This window comes from Arachis hypogaea, chromosome 3 (genome assembly GCF_003086295.3).
Source record: "Arachis hypogaea cultivar Tifrunner chromosome 3, arahy.Tifrunner.gnm2.J5K5, whole genome shotgun sequence".
In the NCBI taxonomy this organism is placed as follows: domain Eukaryota; kingdom Viridiplantae; phylum Streptophyta; class Magnoliopsida; order Fabales; family Fabaceae; genus Arachis; species Arachis hypogaea.
The window spans coordinates 91,068,583-91,090,031 of record NC_092038.1 but is presented as its reverse complement, the minus strand read 5'-3'; the positions used below and the strand labels follow the sequence as shown (position 1 = coordinate 91,090,031).

At 35.7% G+C, this 21,449-nt stretch overlaps 2 protein-coding genes across 3 annotated transcripts; one reads left to right on the top strand and one right to left on the bottom strand.

Moving 5' to 3' along the window:
* Nucleotides 1-408: 408 nt before the first annotated feature.
* Nucleotides 409-15,777, bottom strand: LOC112790579 (DNA damage-binding protein 1a). Of its 2 annotated transcripts, none has more exons than XM_025833042.3 (20): nucleotides 15,341-15,777; nucleotides 13,965-14,124; nucleotides 13,791-13,839; nucleotides 13,057-13,116; nucleotides 12,867-12,958; nucleotides 12,594-12,645; nucleotides 12,406-12,468; nucleotides 12,262-12,311; nucleotides 10,714-10,789; nucleotides 6,754-6,963; nucleotides 6,520-6,626; nucleotides 6,247-6,355; nucleotides 5,436-5,636; nucleotides 5,068-5,283; nucleotides 4,403-4,513; nucleotides 3,385-3,660; nucleotides 2,618-2,892; nucleotides 2,142-2,490; nucleotides 1,755-2,039; nucleotides 409-1,195 (listed from the first exon to the last, which is right to left on the bottom strand). In XM_025833042.3, exons 2-20 carry the CDS (start codon nucleotides 14,066-14,068, stop codon nucleotides 614-616), a joined length of 3,267 nt encoding a protein of 1,088 aa, XP_025688827.1. In that variant the 5' UTR covers nucleotides 14,069-14,124; nucleotides 15,341-15,777; the 3' UTR covers nucleotides 409-613. The 2 variants fall into 2 exon arrangements, with proteins under 2 accessions (XP_025688827.1, XP_025688828.1); XM_025833043.3 differs by having other exon boundaries at nucleotides 13,965-14,145; nucleotides 15,341-15,737.
* Nucleotides 15,778-20,377: 4,600 nt separating this feature from the next.
* Nucleotides 20,378-21,181, top strand: LOC140183520 (uncharacterized). Its single transcript, XM_072231969.1, has 2 exons — nucleotides 20,378-20,689; nucleotides 20,726-21,181. The coding sequence occupies exons 1-2, from the start codon at nucleotides 20,378-20,380 to the stop codon at nucleotides 21,179-21,181; spliced, it is 768 nt and encodes a 255-aa protein (XP_072088070.1).
* Nucleotides 21,182-21,449: the final 268 nt, after the last annotated feature.

The following is a 21,449-nucleotide window of genomic DNA, read 5'->3' as shown; positions in this document are numbered from 1 at the left end:
TGGATCACTGAATAAATAATTCAACCAATAAATCACTAATCATACCATTTGACCTGGAATAATTAAATAAATATAGTATAATATTATTAAATAATAATTAAAGTATAATTAAAACAAAACACACACACTACACACACACTACACACACACACACATTAGCTTGGTTCGAGATTCATTCGCTGCAGCTTGCGTATTTAAAGTTTCAAGCTTTTCTTTAGTATCTTACAAGTTACACATCGACCAATCTAACAGTTTGACCGCCCGAGCCGCACCGGTCTTAGTCGAACCGTCCAATTTGCAGCGCTTTTGGCTGATGCGAGAACATATATATCTATGATTCACCTATATGCGCCATTTTGAGGCATTTTATGTCTCTGGTTTTCAAATAGAAACTTTTCAGCCGTAGAATACTATCATAATCATTTTTTTTTTCAAACTCCGTCAACGAAACAGACCTCATGTTACATACTATACGCTAGTCCCAGCAAACGTCAATGCGAATGACGGGAAATAACAGATATCAAGCAACATGTAATCCCTACTTAAAAGCAAAATGTTACAGACAGCACTAGAGAGAAAAAGAATGAACAAACATATATCATCTAAACTAGGTTCAGTGCAACCTAGTCAACTCCTCCACTCTTTTGCACAACTCTTCTACAGAAACACCCACTGCCTGAGAAACTTCATCCATCTTATTCCGGTTGAGATCAAGAAACGATTCAATTAAATCCCCATCCAAAAAATTCCTGGCTTCCACAGTTTTCTTGTCATTGCTAAATGACCTCCATTGCTCATGACTGAGCCCTCCAACACCCTTTATTACCTTCCTCAAGCTTGACTGAAGCTTCTCCAAGAACACATACTGATCATGAGGGAGGGAAGCTATCACCCCGATCACGCCATTGATGGTGCCAAATATCACAGTGGGAATTTGGCCCACCTCAGAATCAGGCAACCGCATAACAAGGGAACCGTGGCGAAACCGATTGATAAATTCTCCAAGGTGATACTCACCAACTACTTCAAGACGACCTCGTTCCTCATCGGTGGCACCTTCACTATTTTTCCGGACAGTAAAGAGGTTGAAACTATTTTCAGCACCAAGGTATATGTCATCATCAAGGATTTCAACAGCAGACATCCAATTTGCATTATAATCACGTGCTCTTTCCTCAATAGCACCTTCTTCATGCTGGTAATAAACAACGTAATACTCAGACGGAAAATCATGTGCTATTATAAATTCAAACCACAGAAAAACAACTATTTATGTTTTTCATCAAATTAGAAGGAACACAAGTAGAACAATACAGATGAGTATCGAGGATGTATCTAATGTGAGCAGTGGTTTATTGTAAATGAGCTTGCGACCATTTATGGATGCTTTAAGTTAATAAAAACTATATGATTCCTTAAAACAGTGAATTCAGGTTTTATCCTTGACCACCAATGTAAAGTCCAATAACCCAAATTTACTTCTTTAGTCCTCTTACACACAATTAACCATTCCTCTCATTTGATCCTTTCCCTATATTTTCTATTATATTTTTCTATATATATCGAGAGGAGTGATTTATTAAAAGTGAAAAAAGCCAATATTGCCCATCCACGGATGGTCAAGATTTCAAGTTAGCAAAGATCACATGGTCATGCCAAAAGTCACATTCATGTCAAATTTAATGATCAACATTTATATTGTTAAAACTGAAGATAAAGGTAGTTGAAGCTTCAAAATAATTTTCAGCACTTACCTTATATATTAACAAGGAAATTGACTTCATTAAGTCACCAACTACAATGAAATCTCCCCTAGTTTGAACATATAGAGCTAAGATGTGTCCATGATGTCCACACTCCGACTGTAATTCATGGGTACCATCATCCCGGAGCACCCACTTGTAAAGCTGAATTTTTTGATTAATAGCAGCAAGCAGTTTACCGTTAAATGCATTCAGGCAGTAAACAGCTCCTTTTGTCTCCTTCTCAGCAATAAGCTGGAGCTTTCCATCCTCAACAGCAAAAACAAGAATCCTTCCCTACATTTGTTTTTGAAATAAAGAGAAATAAATGTAACATCAGAAAATCTTTTGCGCAGGATAATGCTGAAAAGAATATATATTAGACAATCGTCAACTTACCTTGCTCGGTTCATTTTCCTCTGGCAATACATATGCAGTTCCAACACAGTAATATACATTACTATCATCTGAGAAGGAGCAGCTAATTATGAAGCAACCATATTCGTAAGTATCAAGCGGATAAGTTGATATGAACTCAAAAGTCTGGTCATCAAGCAAGCGCACAAAGTGTGTCTCAGGCTCTTCTGCACTTGGGTTGTATTTCAAACTACAAATAGCAAATGTCCTGGACTGCTCCTGATGGCAGATACGCCTTGCATGCTCTCCCAGTGGGATAGAGCGAATGTGAAGTTTCTGTATGTCGTCAATGGTACCGATCGTAAGTTCTCCCTCTTTGGCAATGGCAAGACTGTTCAACAAATGGACACCACTTCAGTAAAAACACTACCAAGGATCTCTGCATCAAAATTACAAGACCCATAGAACAAAGAAATATAACCAATTTTTAAATGTCAAATTACCAGAGCCTCACATACCTGTCTGGAAAAGCAGCAGAATTAAACGGGCACATGTGGCTCACTTCCTTCAGATTCACGTTACTATAGAGTAACTTTTTGTTACTACTATAAATCACAGTTGGTCTATCAGATGCAGCAAATACATGAGTGGTATTCTTGGACGAGAAAGTTCGTAGCGTAATGGGCTGTGTCCCAAGAGATACCTTCTTCCTATCTGTTAACTCACCAGTACTTGTGTTTAACAGAAAGTTTAAGAGATGGCCATCACCAAGGGCACATAGCAAGTAAGATATCTGTAGAATATAAATTTCAGACCACAATCACATGAAAAGAAATGTTAGGAAATAAAAAAGAAAAAGTAAACACTGATGAAAGGTTGATAGAAAGCGTAGCAATATGTCATATTAGTAGGCAACATGAAAAAGTGTCGTGGAGAATTGTAAACAAATATTATCATTTGTTGCCTAATTATCATCCATGACAGGGCAGAAGTAGAAATTCTGAAATTGCAAACTAAGTCTAGAAACATGAGGAGCATTCCAGGTCTAGCATATCAACCCACAACTGCTAGTGGGAATACCAAAATTACAACTCCAAAAAATTGAACTGCGCAAGTCCAAAGTATTTCCAAGCATAGAAGTAGAGAAAACTAAAAAGCAAGAAATAATAATAGATTAAAATATATATATATATATATATATATATATTGACAGGTCGAGAAAAAAGCGAGAAAAATCACAACAGATCAAAACGAAAGCCTATATGACAGGTCAAGAAAAGCCTACCCCTTCAAAAGCACAAAGAAGAACAGATCGGGGTATGATTTCTCCACCTAAAGGCTCTTTTGTAATGAGATTCAGGTCAGGGAGAGAAAATATTCTAACACTAATGTCAGTCCACATTCCTACTGCTGCTAGATTACTGTGATTGGGGTTTTCTCCTATTGGGTTTATGTCCAGGCACGAGATCTCATATTCCAGTTGGGCATGCTTTATTTCCTGCAGTATTCCATCTCCAATTTCCAGATATACTAAATGTCCACCTCCTGTGGCCAATAAAACCTGTATCAACACACGAGTTGTAAGCATACTGCAGTATTCTTATTTGATAAACAGGAGTAAGTGTGTAATAATCACCAACTTTTTTACAACAAACATAATCTTATTCATCTGTATTCTCACAATAATATCTGAATATTGAAATGCACGTTAAGACCATTTCTATGTTTCTGAGGAAACTCAGAAGAACAAAATTTAAAGGAATGGACAACTAGAGACGCAATGAAATCCTCCAAAACAGAAAACACGAGAAAGGAGGAGCAGAAAAGGCAAGAATGAACCATAGCAGTCACAAGTTATAGCACCAAAAAGGTGGGCGGAAATCACCACCACGAATCCAAACAACAAAAGTTTATCAGACTACCTCTTAAATGTTCCTTTGGTAGTCTTTCTACTTGTATTCTATGATTAACCCAAAGAAAACACCTATTATCATTACATTCAACTTAAGTGATCCCTAGTCAGTCCTCAAACTACATTTCATTTTTCCTAAAGATTCCGACGATACTCATGATTGAAATCAAGTGAATGAAGTCGTCCTACATGTGTGACTTTCAACATCGAGACAGAAAACTAGAGGAGCATTTTTTGTGATTCATCCCATGGGGAATATAACAGATGCATCCCCTTAATTTGTTGATCTGATTTTCAGAAATTATAAATAAGCGAAGTTGAACTTATTCATCTGCTGTAATAAATGCTTAATCACATAATTTTACATCATGATGAAAAATAAGGATCAAACCTGGGTAGCATTTGCAGTTGCAACGTTAATTGAATAGCCTGATGGTGCATGCCATTCGTTTCTCAGTTCTCTAGTTGTGGAACTGACCAACCGAACCGAGCTTGAAGTAACCTACAACAAGGCAGTTACGATTACCAAAACAAGATAGAAAACTACAAGAATGAAACGGAATAGCAGAGTATTTTGATGCATCAATATCAAGGACGTCATTCAGCAATCGCAAACAAGCAAACAAGACCTCTGCAGTCTCCACAGTTCTGCTAGTTTAAACTGAGGACGGAGAAGAAATTGAACAGTTCTCCAGATAATATAAGTTTGGACATCAAGAAGATTAATCCGCCACTACTTGACCAAAATAAAAGAAAAGAACGAAGAAATTTTTCAAAGCAAGTGATATTACCAAACAATTGTCACAGGAGTCATAAACTTAAAAGTGCAATTAATAGGATAGATTAAAAGAATACAAAAAAAATGACAACCCAAGAGTAAATTTGATCAAGCAATGCAAATGACAAAACAACTCCAAAACATTGAAAGTCTTCTTTAATATGACATCCATTTTGATTAATCTTTTTTTTTTGGTCAAATTAATTTTAACCAAACAAAGGTGTCAATTCAAAAGGAAGAAAAGAAAAGCACCATGGCAAAAAATAGGTATAACCTACTTGTACAAGTTGATTGTGAACTGCATCATGGCAAGATAATGACTGTACTTGAGAACAGAATCCCTCGATCTCAGTTTCCTCCAACTCATCCTCAAGATTCATTGCTAAGATCCTTGTTTCACTTATAAAACTCACAACCAAAAAAGTGTCGAAAAGATCATCTGTTGAAGATCTTAGAGACCACATCCCTTTGATACCTTGAAGTTCTACTGATGCCTACATATAAATACATCAAAGAATTAGTATTTTTCAGTTACTTGGATATATAGATTCTTTGCTTTTGCACAAATACAGGTTTGTCTTTATTAGAGTATTAGACATTTTCTGTCATGGTAATTGGGGTCGTGCAGAGCTGGGAAAGAGCTGACCTGTTCATTAATCCCTATTCCATTACGAACAACACGGAGAGAACCATCCTTGTAAGCTCCAGAACAAGTCACAACCTGACCTTGACCTTGTCTTTCAAGGTCTACCACACAGAAGTCAACGATCGGCCCCAAATTGACATACCTCTCCAAAACTTCTACATATGAACCTTTTGCATCAGGCTGTTGATTCAGCTTTATAAGCTGTATTTCAACCATCACAAATTCTTAACTGTTAATGTCCAATATTTATGAATGAAGAAGTAAAACTAACAGCACAAATATGAAACCATTCACTTCAAAATCCTTGAAAGAGGCATGACATCAGATATGAAAATGAAGTTCTCTCCCCACCCTATTGAACATTAAAAATCACAACACTATAAAGTACATTTAGTGCATACTGTTTATTCAATGTACATAAGAAGACCAGAAGCAACTCACAAACCACCAGTTACCACTATTTAGCTATTCTTTTTTTTTATTTTCCCAGTAGAACACATGAATGAGTCCTCTTATTTCTAAACGAAAAAAAAAATCAAAGATTAACACCAATTCAATCAATCAGAACAGGCATGAACGGGTCCTCCTATAATTCATTATGAGCCCATGCTCTCCAAACTACATTCAAGTAAGCAATTGCAAATCATGATTCAACCCAACCTAAGATAAACCTTTCATACACAATTTCCATGTTATCCAAGTTGAGTTTCAAAACTGATACTTGTGGAGTACAAGTTTAGGATACAACTGAATTCCATAGGATTCTGAAATTAAACACAATTTAAAACAAGTATCCATTTTATTACCACACCTGCGAATCTCCATAACTTGAACCAATATACACAAATGCATTATCAAGATATGATATGGTAGATGCAATAGAAGTCTCTCCAAGAGGCTCAATTTTTAGCCCTGTGACCCTGCAAAACAAATATACAATACATAGTATAAGATTCAAAAACAGATCACTGACTGATCATTTTTCCTTCATGGAAAGAATCTGTCTTAACCAAAATATCCTATGCGCAAGGACGTGAGAACACTATCAAGGAAAACTGAAGCATATGAATAAATGATCACGTACTTCTCTTTCTCATGGGTTATTACAAGTAAACTAAGCAACCCAGTATGGTCACCAAGTAAATATCTAGAACCATCAGGATCAACCCGTCCATAGGCTTTAGTGATAGACTGCAACACAACCATAAAGCAAATTAACAATGGAACAACTTGGATCATTTGGATACAATCGATGTGACATCCAAAATTCACAGTAGAAGATTCAAAAGGGAGTATCAAATGCTATATCAAAACATACAGGCCTGATTGGGATAGCCTTAAAAGCATTAGCACTGCAGTACACTATGGTTTCTTCTCCAATAATAAGTACACCACAAAGAGGTGGGGGAACTGGTATCAATAAATCAGCCCCATTATCAAGGTTGTTCTGGGACCATGGACCCTCAACAAAATCTTTATCCTTCAGAGAAACCTCATATGTTTTAGCATGACGAGCATCTTTGTTATCCTGTCATATGTAGCAGAAACATTTCAGTACATAAGTTACATAATATGCCAGACACGCAGCCAAAGGCTGAACCTGCAATAGTGCAACTATGATATGCATATAACTTGCACCCTCTAAAACTCATTCTGTCTAAACTCGTGATAATTCTAATAGAATTATGACCACTGCTGGTAATAGAAAGCAGTGACTATATATATATATATATATATATATATATATATATATATATATATATATATATATATAAAAGAGAGAGAGAGAGAGAGAGAGAGAGAGAGAGAGAAGAGAAGAGGGATTTGGAATCTGCAAAATTCTGTTATTGAAAACTGATTCTCTATGAGCTCTCTCCTTGCTTATATTGAAGTGCAAGGGCAGCTGGTGAGGGACGATAAACATCAGCAGTAGAATAGGGATTCTAGTTCATGAGAGAGTTACAACCTAGTCTAGCTGGCAGTCCTAGCTAATTCAATTAGTTACTCTCTTAATTTAGTTGGGGAGAATTCTCTAACTTATTCTAGCTCACTCCATTGTATCCTCTGAAACTAGGCTCCCCAGTTTCCTGCATATCTGTCACAACCAGCTTTGATCTTAGATCCACAAATTTAGTTTTTAACACGGCTTTAGTTAGCAAGTCAGCAGGTTGCTGATCAGTGGGAATATCAGCTACTAACAGCCTTCCTTCCATCGCTCTTTCTCCTAAAAAGAAAAAGTTCAGCTCCATGTGTTTTAATCTGTTGTGAAGAACCAAATTGTGAGCCAACATGATAGTGCTGAGATTGTCACAGATCACTGATTCACGGGTCTGCATATGGGCACCCCTATCTCAGTCATAAGGGATTCCAACCAAATAAGCTCAGCTGTAAGGTCTACCATGCTGCGGTATTCAGCCTCTGTGCTGGACCTTGTAACTGGTATGTTTCCGGGGCCGCCGAGAAATAATGTTTGGTCCAAGAAAGACACAAGCACTAGAAGTTGATCTTCTGCCATCTATAACAATATCCTCTTAAGCTCAGTTCTTTCGTTAGGGATGGCCTGATGATTCCATACTGCCGAGTGCTCACCAAGTACCTTAAAAACCTCTTTACAGCCTTTCAATGACTCTCCTGAGTTTCTGCCACAAATTGGCATGCATTATTTACAGTAAAGGCAATTCCAGGTCTTGTTACAGTGGCAGACCGTAGCTCCAACCAGACCTGTATTCAGAAGGATTAGGTAAACTAGCGCTGCCTGATTTTGTGAGCTTCAAACCTAGAATAATAGGAGTAGCAATAGGCTCAGCGTTATCCATATTGAAGTGTTTCCAAGACATCGCGAATATATTTTTATTCAGAAAGGATAAGGAACTATCAGATAGGTTTTGGATCTCAATTCCTAGAAAGTAATTAAGATCTCTCGAGGAAAAAGCCGTTGTCCAACTAAGAAAGAAGCTCCGAAATGAGTGAAGGAGAGGATCCAATAACTATGATGTCATCAACATAAACTAAAATGTACAACGACAAGCTTGCCCTGTTTCTTCACAAACGTCACACCGGGAATTGTTGAATCCTAGAGAACGAAGGGCAGCCGTTAGAATCTCAAACCAAGCTCTTGGAGCTTGCTTGACGCCATAGAGAGACTTGTGGAGTTTGCACACTTGCCCCGTGGCACAAGAAAAACCTTTTGGATAAGTCACGTACACCTCTTTGTGAGTACCCCAGTTAGGAATACATTGCTCACATCAAGCGGACTTAACTACGGGTGAGAATGTTTCAGATAGTCAAAGCTGACTCTTTAAAGGAAGCCTTTTGCAACAAAGCGCACTTTGAATTTCTGAATGCTGCGATCAGGATTCTACTTACCCCGAAATGCCCACTTATACCCAATCTGCTGCCAATTTGGAGGAAATTGACCAATGACCAGGTTTAGTTGCAATTAAGGGTTTGGAACGCGTCTGTCATGGCGGCAAATCACTGCTGAGGCCAAAGCTTCTTCGACTGTTGTTGGCTCTAATGATGCAACAAACATTGTGTTTGGAATTTGTGGGTGAAAGATTTTACTGTGGTTTAAAGGCCTAAGTTTGTGACTGAATTTATGTTTTATTAGGCTGAGGTGGTGACATAATGGCTGGTATAATGGTTGGTTTAATAGGCTGGATATGTGGGGGTTGTGTGACAGTGTTGGTTGGAACAGGTGTTGGAAGGATACCTCTAGTCATGGCTCGGTCAGAGTGTAGGAGAGGGTATAGAGGGACTAGATGAGGGTGCATAGATCTGGATGTCGTTGGGGTAGAAGAGGGGGATGAAAGCAGTAGAGGGAGTGGTAGGTAGAGTAGCTGATGTAGAGATTAGGTTGCTGTGATAGGTGGTGGCGTAGCTAAGGTTGAAGAATCTGGGGTGTGAGATGGAGTGGTTGGTGTGTGAAGTTGAGTGTTTGATGTTTGAGGTTGAAATGTTTGAGCAATATATATTCGGGGAGAACCCTGTGAAGAAATGGGTGCAACATTGGATGATGATGCATGAGATGGATGGAAAGATGCATTGGAATGAGTGGGATGCAACTTAGTGACAGGATATATGCATGATGCATTGGATGATCGAGTATGTGATGAAGAGTCCTTGTAGGGAAAAGCATTTTTATGAAATATAACATCTTTGGAGATGAATAAGTGGCCATTAGTGTCCAAACATCAATAACCTCTGTGTTCGGATCTGTACCCCAGGAAGAGACATTAAGAAGTGTGAAAATCAAAATTATGCTTGTTATAGGGTCTTACAAAAGAAAAACATGCACACCCAAAAACTTTGAATTGCTTATAATCTGGCTTTTTGTGAAACAATTTTTCAGAAGGGGAAGGGGCTGCAGATTTTCAGGAGGGATTCTATTAATGGTGTAGGTGCCAGTTGACACTGCCTCATCCCAAAAACAAGGCTTGCGTAAGTAAGGTGAGTGCGGCAGATCAGCCTGTCATCAATGTCTTTTTGTTAGAGATACTGTGAAAAACTTCTGAATTCCCACACCAATCAGATTGGATGGCTTTTATTTTTGTACCAAGCTGAAGTTCAAAAGAGTCTTTGAATTTTAAGAAAGCTGGAAATGCTTCAGATTTTAGTTTTAAGAAATATACCCAAGTGAATCTTGAATGTGCATCAATGAAAGCTACATAATATCTATAGCCACTGTTAAACGGCAGTAAGTAGTAATAGTAGGGGAGGAGAGGAGCTTTACCAAGACAACAAGCAGAACAAGATTCAGAGAGAAGTTTACTCATGTACGAAATCTTAAGAGTTTGAGAATTTTCAAAACAACATTAAGAGAGGCATGGCCCAACCTATGGGGCAAAGACTTAAGTTATCTGTTCCTCATGAACACTGGTAAACTGCTCTCTTATGTGCAGCATTTACATTGTTCTTATTTTGCATAAAGTGCTGGAAATTGGGGAGAAGATGTTGCAGCTTAAAATGTGGAATGCGAGACAGTCCAAAGGACATTGAGTGATTTACAGTTCTGCCAGCTCGGAAAGGAAATTGAGTGATTTACAGGAATACTCCCATAGGAATCAAGAATCCTTCTACTTCCATTTCTATCCATATTAAGAGAAAATGCAAAGGAAAAAAGCAATATCAAAAGCTTTCATAATTTTGATCCCCCTTGAATTCATTGTTAAACAATGTAATAAATGAAAGAAAGCAGCACAGCACAGCAAGCAGCAACTCATTCAATGCATTTATAACCTAATAACTTCTAATGAGAAGAACATAGCAGAATTGAAACCTGGTAAAGAACCACAATTGTTGGCTTTGAACAACCATAAAGGAATTTGATATCCAAAACTTGGAGCTCCTCAAGCCTGAAAATATATACATCATGATTTCAGCAAACTAAAATTTATGTGAAAATGAAATATAAAAGAAAATAATGGAAAACTGATTAAGATTATGTGAAAATTTAACTTGAACAGAGGTTGATCATGCTTTAAATGGTCATTAATAACTGTTTTATGCAGTAAATAACCACATCAGTGGTAACTGTGAACTGTCTTAAATTGTAAAATATAGACCAGGAATACCATCTTTATCTTTAAAAAAAATTATAATGAAGGTGAGTTATACAGAAGAGGATAAGTTATCCTCGGATAGATATAAAAGAGAAATCTAAGATCTAAAAGGATCACTTTGAATATCAAGAAGTAGTACACCATCAGATAAACCATTAGCAGAGCAAAAAAGGAGTATTAATTAGGTAATACTATCCCAAACAAAAAAATAGCAGAAAATGGATCGTCAGAAACCCTAGAAATAGAAAACACCAAAGCACTGCAAAAACCAAGGATTGCCACAGAACATTTGCTACTTTGTACAATCCCAAACCTCTTGAAGTAGTGCCTACTAAGTAAAAAACTGATGTAAGACCATGGGACAAGCTCAACAATTGATCCAAAGAAACCATGGGCCAATGCAAAACAAGATCGGCACCAATTTGAAATCTAAGATGCAAAATCATACGCATATTAACATGGAGAGCAATTGGGAATCACAGGATGAAAGGCGGAAAAAGAAATGCTTCAGGATTCTTGGGAAGCATGTTTCATAAGAAAAGAGGACAGGAAACAAAATATTATGATTGTTGCAGATGATAGGATTCCAGAAAAAAGAAAGAGGATTCAAAACCATATTCCAAGACAATTGATGGAAGGAGAGTTATAAGGGGAGAGTTACAAGGACCTGGGTAGTATGAGATACCCAAATTCACACCTAGTATGAACCATTTGGTGTTGTATGAAGGGGCAGTTCTCCTCCCCTTGTAACAATTAGCTTTTCTGTGGCTTTACTTTGTTGCATATCAGAGGGAAACTGAGAAAAGCTGATCAACTTCAAATCTGCAGCTAGACTTGCGGGGTTTGGAAGTAGTAAAGATCCAACCACATTGTGAAGTATACGCCACTATTTGGACTATTTGGTTGGAGTATAATGTATGCACCTTCATTGACATTTTCTAACAAGCTTGTTTTACGGGATAGGATTAGAAGCCTATCATCTATACGGTGTAAAGCTCATGATATTTATAGGGGACTTTCCCTCTAAAATATGTCGAGCGATTGGTAAGTTATATTTTATAGATAAATCTTTTTCTGCTTTGCTTTTGTATAGGTAAACTCTCATCCCCAATCTTGTATTATCCGTCGCCTCATCTTAATGAAATTTTTTATCCAAAAAATAATCTTCAAATCTAACTAGTTATTATTAGTATAATTCATAGCCTCAATGCAAGACATGACAGTAAATTTAGTCCTATATATATACCACAAAAAGGATCGGATACCTAATATTAAATGCTTCTTTGAGTTGTCCTCTGTTGTCAAAAGGAATAACCTGGTGAACAAAAGAATTAAAATAGAAGTTTAAAATTAATGGTATTGGTCATTTTAATTTACTATTTTTGTACATTATTCAAAAAAGTACATACTTTAAACAATCCATCATATAGGTGGAGTCCAATGAGTCTGCAATCAGGATCAATAATACCAATCTGCAGAATGAGAATAGCTCAACTAATTAACTGCATTCAACACTAAATAACATTAATGTTATCACAAATATCATAACTTCATATGAACACGTCATAAAGATAGAAATGGAACACAATTCGAGCACCTGACCGTTATCTGTAGCACGTCCTATGCGATCGGAAACATCCCCCATTGCTCTGAATAATAATGATATGGAGAATTAAGCAAATAAACAAGATAAATATTACTGATCTAAGGCAGAAGGAAGGTGTCTGATGGGCCACCTCTAGGACACAAATCATAAGTATAGCCTAAAATTTAATCAAATAACATGAATTTCACATCAACTGCAAAATTTATGGCTCCTATGTTTGAACCTTTTCTGAAAAACAATTGCTTTCTCCAGCATAACCATTACCGGGTAACAAGCTCAGAAGTTTCAGAATCCCATTGAAGAACACAGAATTTGTATCTTTCAGTTGCAATGAACAAGAAATCTTGTGCTTCACCCTGATTGATACAATAACGGAGCCATAAACATATATATTTCATCCAAGAATAACACAAAAATGCAAATTAACTCAAGAAGTATTGATGTTTTTGCTCACATGAGAACGGAAGAGTTCTAGTGTTGCAATTCGGCCATAGATAGGAACATCCAACATCGGCTGCACATATAAAAGTTATATTTATCTCATTCTGTTGCACATTCATACAAAAAGCAACACAAAAATTTCCAGAGAGATTAATGTAAACAAAGATTCTATAAGATGTTTAGTGGGGTGCGAGCAATGGTGACATTACATAAGTGACCAAGTACATCTGCATTGGCATTAACCATAATCTGTATGATGGGCTAGTTGAGATGACTCAGCAATGGACAAAAACTATATTATTGTGTCCTAACCGAACATAATGATACAAATTCAAACAAACACTATGGTATTTAGATTGACTGTTTGCTCTTACAACTTCACCAAAAAAAGAAAAGACATTAAAGAGAAAAACCAGCATGAAGATACTCATTCTCTTATAACAAGGAATTAATTCCAACATAAGTATGACAGCCATCCATTTCAACAACTTCTTAGAAATAGAGCAACAACAATAATTTAGCTTTTGATCATTGATGTACAAACGTGGTACAAGGATAACTAACTTTTAAGTTTAATTTCACAATCTTTTTTTTAAAGTATGACATGTAACTAGAATTCTAGGCATAATTCAAACCCCCTCAAAAAAAATCAGGACAAGTAAAATGTTCATTTTCCAAATTCAAAAGGTGAAACAACAGGGCAAAACAGTTAAAATTACAAGAAATGGTGCTCAAACAACTTGATACCTGCAAGCCCTGAGGAGTGAGCAAATGAATCTCAACACGGGTGCATTTCCTGTATTAATAACACAAAATTAATGCTTTATTTTTCACTGAGCATGATTCAATTGAACAAATTCTAATAAAAAACCAACCGAAAAAGATGGAAGAAGAACCGAATAAGGGTTTAATAGTCCTTACGCAATGATGAGATTGAGGTCTTGGGGGCTGGTGAAATTGCCGACACAAGAATGGGTAACATTGGTGGGTTTGTGAGCGGTAACCACGTAGTTCCAAATACTCATCTTCTTCTTCTTCTCGCTAACGGCGGAAACAAACGCAAGCCCAAATGACAGAGATCCTAGTTCAGTTTGTAAAAATTCTATATATTGTTAAGAAGGAAGAAGGGATAGTATAAGACCGATTCATTGTAGATCAAAACCATAGCGGAAATGAAATATAGCTAGGTATGCATACAATTCAGCCAGTGCAGTCTCATGAGCATGACAGATCAAAACATTACCCCCTTCTACTATCTTTTGATAATTCCCATGCATAAATTGTATTTTCGGAAACAAATTTCTTCCAGGAAATCATACATAATAAGATTCCCAGTCCCATCAATCACCCAAAGAGTCAACAAACAAAATTTACAGTTCTAAATTGACATCCACTACCTTATACTTACTCTCAGTCACTCACTCAGAAGACAGAACAGAAAATAAAATTCATCTTTTTCTCCCCAACATCGAAGCGGCAGATACTCAGATATAGACTACCTTATACCTTAAGAAGTGATCTAATATTAAGTCCACTTACAAACTTGTTGGAATCAAAAGAAAGTGAAAGTACATATCAGATTATCGGGAAGTATCTTTAGTAGCTCATAACAAAGCCACAACATCATTGAAACAGATAGATACAAGTCCTAATTGCAAAACAGGACTTTGCAGGAACATCTTAAGCAAAAGTGTGTATGTCCTCTGACAAATGAAAACAAACAACATCTTATAAGCACAAGATGTAAAAAAATCATAACAAAATCAATGGGAGAATGATATCCAGATCAAGAACCACTATATACCCCTAATTACAAATTCAGATTTCAGCAACACCATATATCTACAAAGACATTGCAATTCTGAATTTCTTTTCTCACGTTTTCCAAGACTGCAACACATGCTCGATTTCCTTTTTCTAATAATAATAATAATCAATTGGTCTTAATGCTATAAGGTTACCTTGGAAGAATTACATCTCATTCTCAGGTACCACATCCAAAAACAAATAGCAAAGCTAATATTATATTTTAATATCAATCATCATCCATAAGATTGAGCATGACAACCTAACATAAAAATTAAAAAGCTTACTTAATTTGATCAACAATGGGATCATCAATTTTATCAGCAATGTGATTAACGATCAGCAACGGCATCACCAAATAGAAAGAAGAATTTCACTTATAACAGAAGCCACATTAGCACTTAATTAACAATAACACATCGATCAACAATAAAAATTGGAACAAAAGTAGCCAAAGAAAAAAACAGTAGTGGCGGGAAAGCGGAGCACACCGGCGGAGTGGATGAGGAAGCCAAGCAGAGAGGCGAAGAGGAGGCAGAGAGCGGCGCAGAAGAAGTACAAGCAGAAGAGAAAGGAGGTCGCGGCGGAGAAGAAGCACAAGCAGAGAGAGGACGCCGCGGCGGAGCAGAGACACTATCAGAGAGAGTAGTAGACGAAGGCGGCTGAACAGCACCACAAGGTCACAGACGACAGAGGAGCCACGCAGTATTCAGAGAGGAGAGGCGACGGCGGCGTGCTAGGACGCGACTAACGAAGAGGGAGACACCGGAAAGAACAGAAGCAGGGAAAAGAGAGAGAAGGGAAATGAGTGGTGACTGGTGGTGATTCTTGCTAGGGTTTCATTTTGTTATTTTGTGAAGTTTCAGGTTTTTTTTTTTTTTTCCTCCTAGATTCCTATAAAATCGCGAATGGTAATGCCGGGTAAATTAGGAAATAGGAACCAGGAACAGCAGTAGATTTTTATCATTTTAAATTTTAATAGTTTATTTAAAATATAATAATAAAATAAAGAGTTAAAATTTATTTAATTCATACAAATACAATCTTTTTTATTTATAAAAAAATAAAATATATAAAATAACATAATGTTGTTTTCTTTTCGTAATTTTTATTTAGGTTTTGGTAAATAAATATCAAAATCAATCTCTATTATTATGTGTATATTTGAGTGTTATCAAGTTGTGAAAAAAAAGTTTCTTTTATATGATTGACAAATTTTTAACGTGACAGTAAAAGTATATTGAAAAATTTAATCAAAAAAGAAAATATCTTAACATAATAAATAAATTATATTAATGTATTAAATATAATCAATAAATAAAAAATAATTTTTCAAAAGATATATAAACATCAAATTATTTAATTCAGTCAATTCACTTATTTACTTAAATAAGTATTGTGATTTTAACTCTTATTTTAGCGACGTGATAAAAATATATTCTATTTTTAATAACGACAAAATTTTCTCAAAATATTTTAAAATGTAGTAAAAATAACTAAAAAATGTTATTATTTTATAAATGATAAATGACTTTTGTATTCAATAAATCTTTTATGTATTTAGTTCAAAATTTGTATGAATATTTTGATAATTATTTAAGAAATACATATAAAAAATAGACCAAATTTTGTTCTTTAGAATTTTTTTCAGTTCTTAAAAGAATCTTTTGTTATTGACAAAAAAAAATACAAAAAAATCTACTTCATTTAAAAATAATAAAAAATTTAGGAAAAATAGACAAAAGATAAAGTTTTTGAAAAAGATAAGATAAAAAGATAAAAAGATTTTTAAGAAAAAGATATTTTGAAAAAGATTTAATTTTTAAAATTACTTAACTAACAAGAAACTACAAGATAAGATTCTAGAACTTAAAGATTGAACCTTTCTTAACAAGAAAGTAACAAACTTCAAATTTTTGAACCAATCACATTACTTGTTAGTTAATTTTCGAAAATTAGATATAAAAGATAAGAAAAAGATTTTGAAAATATTTTGAAAAAGATTTTTGAAATTTTCGAAAATTATAAAAAATGAAAAAGATATGATTTTTGAAAAAGATTTTGAAAAGATAAGATTTTTAAAATTGAAATTTTGACTTGACTTGTAAGAAACAACTAATTTTAAAAAATTTTTGACCAAGTCAACCCAAAATTTCGAAAATTTGGAGGAAAATAAGGAAAAGATATTTTTTGATTTTTTGAATATTTTAATTATGAGAAAGAAAAACAACAAAAATACTCAATGCATGAAATTTTTAGATCAAAACAATGAATGCATGCAAGAATGCTATGAATGTCAAGATGAACACCAAGAACACTTTGAAGATCATGATGAACATCAAGAACATTATTTTGAAAAATTTTTGATGCAAAGAAAACATGCAAGACACCAAACTTAGAAATCTTTAATGCATGGAAAATATGAATGCAAAAGTGCACAAGAAAAACAAGGAAAGACACAAAATAAGAAAACATCAAGATCAAACAAGAGGACTTATCAAGAACAACTTGAAGATCATGAAGAACACTATGAATGAATGAGATTTTCGAAAAATGCAAGAAAAATTTTTAAAAGCATGCAATTGACACCAAACTTAAAAATTAACACAAGACTCAAACAAGAAACACAAAATATTTTTGATTTTTATGATTTTCTAATTTTTTTGTATTTTTATTAATTTTTTTCGAAAATAAAGTTTAGAAAAACGAAAAATAAAAGAAAAATTTTAAAAAAGATTTTTGAAAAGAAAATTACCTAATCTGAGCAACAAGATGAACCGTCAGTTGTCCATACTCGAACAATCCCCGGCAACGGCGCCAAAAACTTGGTGGACGAAATTGTGATCAACAATATTGGCTCTTTGGTATGTACACAAAAACTATTGTGTCTCTGGTTCAATTCACAACTCCGTTCAACTAACCAGCAAGTGTACTGGGTCGTCCAAGTAATAAACCTTACGTGAGTAAGGGTCGAATCCACAGAGATTGTTGGTATGAAGCAAGCTATGGTCACCTTGCAAATCTCAGTCAGGCGGATTTAAACATGATACTTAATTAGATTCAAATAAACAATAAAAAGATGAAATACTAAAAGGGATAGAATACTTATGCAGATTCATTGGTGGGAATTTCAGATAAGCATATGGAGATGCTGTATGGCTCAAGAACGCCTGCTTTCCCACTGCTTTAACTCAATCCTTCTTACTCTTTTCCATGGCAAGCTGTATGTAGGGCATCACCGTTGTCAATGGCTACATCCCATCCTCTCAGTGAAAACGTTCCTATGCTCTGTCACAGCACGGCTAATCATCTGTCGGTTCTCAATCAGGTTGGAATAGAATCCCTTGATTCTTTTGCGCTTGTCATCACACCCAGCCTTCAGGAGTTTGAAGCTCGTCACAGTCATTCAATCATAGAGTCCTACTCGGAATACCACAGACAAGGTTTAGACTTTCCGGATCCTCATGAATGCCGCCATCTATCTAACTTATACCACGAAGATTCTGTTGGGGAATCTAAGAGATACACATTCAAGCTCTGTTGCATGTAGAACGGAAGTGGTTGTCAATCACGTGCGTTCATAAGTGAGAATGATAATGAGGGTTACTTATCATCACATTCATCATGTTCTTGGGTACGAATGAATATCTTGGAATAAGAATAAGAGAGATTTGAATAAAAGACAATGGAATTGCATTAATACTTGAGGTACAGCAGAGCTCCACACCCTTAATCTATGGTGTGCAGAAACTCCACCGTTGAAAATACATAAGCAAAAGGTTCAGGCATGGCCAAATGGCCAGCCCTCTCCATGATCAAGTGACCGAATGATCAAAGACTTAAAGTGGTCAAAAGATATCTAATACAATAGATAAATGTTCTATTTATAATAAACTAGCTCCTAGGGTTTACATGAGTAAGTAATTGATGCATAAATTCACTTCCGGGGCCCACTTGGTGTATGTTTGGGCTGAGCTTGATTAATCCACGAACTGAGGCTTCTCTTGGAGTTGAACTCCGAGTTATGACGTGTTTTGGGCGTTCAACTCCGGATCATGACGTTTTTCTGGCGTTTAACTCCAGACAGCAGCATGAACTTGGCATTCAACGCCAAGTTACGTCGTCATTCTTCGAATAAAGTATGGACTATTATATATTGCTGGAAAGCCCTGGATGTCTACTTTCCAACGCCATTGAGAGCGCGCCAATTGGAGTTCTGTAGCTCCAGAAAATCTATTTTGAGTGCAGGGAGGTCAGATTCCAACAGCATCAGCAGTCCTTTTGTCAGCCTTCTTCAGAGTTTTGCTCAAATCCCTCAATTTCAGCCAGAATTTACCTGAAATCACAGAAAAACACACAATCTCACAGTAAAGTCCAGAAATGTGAATTTAACATAAAAACTAATGAAAACATCCCTAAAAGTAGCTTGAACTTACTAAAAACTACCTAAAAACAATGCCAAAAAGCGTATAAATTATCCGCTCATCAGAGATAAAAGTAAAACTAATAATATATGATATCCAATTTTAAAATAATGAGTTCTAGTTTATCCATAATTTATTGTCTAGGTGCTTGTATTTTTAAAAATACCACATCACTAGGCATTGGATTTTCCAAAATTAATGTGCAAGTTAGATGAATCGAATGATCAAAGTCTCTAGGTCGTTCATTCAATAAAACTACTACAAACTATTAAAATATCATGATAAGACACAAAACACTCATCAAGCATTTGAACTAATATAGTGGATGTGATTGGCTATTAGATAGTATCTATAATAATATGAAATTTACAATAATATCAAACCTGTTATATTTTTACACTGTTTTTCACTTTTTCAGCATGCAGTATTCATAATGCTTTAACTAAATTTACAATAATAATATCAACCACTTGTTTAATGATTAAAATATTCCATACATAACACTGAAAAAAAGACAAGATTATAGTTGAAAGGTACCCAATTTAATCACCCAACAAGTATCATGGATACATAATCATCCAACAATCACCCAAAACAAACACTCAGAGCCTAGCAACAACATCAATGCTGTTGACTAGATCAAATCAAAATCAGATTTCTAATTCTTTTCATGAATCTTTTATGTAAATAGAATTAATTATAAATCTTTTCCTTTTTGGTTTAGCTTAATTTTAGAAATTTTATGATTAGAAATCTTTTCTTTATTTTAGACTAGTATTTTTTCCTTCTTTCCTATTTTATAGTTATTTCTATTTCTGTAATTCCTCTATAAAGAGACTGATTCCCTATACATTTGATGATAAGATATATTCAGACACTTCAACTTGGTATCAGAGCAGGATCTCTGCACTGTGCCTCTGATTTATAGTTATGGCTAACAGTTCCTTAGTCATTAATCCTGAACAGAAGAAGAACACCACTCCTACTCCATCAGATTTAAAATCTGAGTAACGGGTACTAGTTAGTGGTGACTCCCATTCAGTTCAGATCACCACATTTCGACTCAATGGGTCAAACTACCTTAGGTGGTCTCAATCAGTTCAGATGTATATCTGTGGAAGAGGAAAGATTGGATATCTCACTGGTGAGCGAAGCAAGCCTAACATCACTGACAGGCAATATAATGTGTGGGATACCAAAAATTTCATGGTGATGACATGGCTGGTGAACTCAATGGAGGAGGATATCAGTAGTAACTACATGTACTATACCATCGCCAAAGAATTGTGGGATAGTGTCAAAGAGATGTACTCTGATCTTGGGAATAAATCCCAGATTTATGAACTTACTCTAAAAGCTAGAGAAATTCAACCAGGGAGTGACAATGTCACCAAATATTTCGACACATCGAAGCGGGTGTAGCAAGATCTTGACCAATTCAATAACTACAAGTGGAATTCAGCCGCTGATGCCAAACACCACCAACAAACAGTGGAAGAAGGGAGGATATTCCAGTTTCTTGCAGGCCTCAATGTGGAACTAGATGAAGTTCATGGCAGAATTATTGGAAGAGCAATCCTACCCTCAATTGGAGAAGTATTTGCTGACGTTAGAAGAGAAGAAACTCGTAGAGCTGTGATGATGGGGAAAGGCAAGACTGAACAGACTTATTTGGAGTCTAATGTACTCTTAGTGGCACCTGCTGCACTTAAAAGTTCACCAAATCAGAAGCACCCCTCCAATCTTTGGTGTGACCACTGCAATAAACCTCGTCACACTCGAGAAACTTGTTGGAAGATTCATGGAAAACCAGCACATCTTAAAGGCAACAAACCTGGTCCCAAAATACGCTCTACTCCAACTGCTCATGAGGCTGAAAAATCATCATTGAGTAAAGGAACAGGTTGAGCTGCTCATAAGGCTGTTAAATTCCAGTTCTGTGTCTAGTACTCCTAGTGGTTCTTTGGCCCAAATAGGTAATTTTAGTATTCCTATGTCCTTTTATTGCACCTCAAACTTGAATGCACCATGGATTGTCGATTCAGGTGCATCTAACCATATGACCAGTCTCTCCCCTTTCTTTAAAACTTATTTTCCTTGCTTTGAAATTGAGAAAATTAAAGTTGCTGATGGTAGTTTTTCATCTATTGCTGGAAAAGGTACAATTAAACTGTCC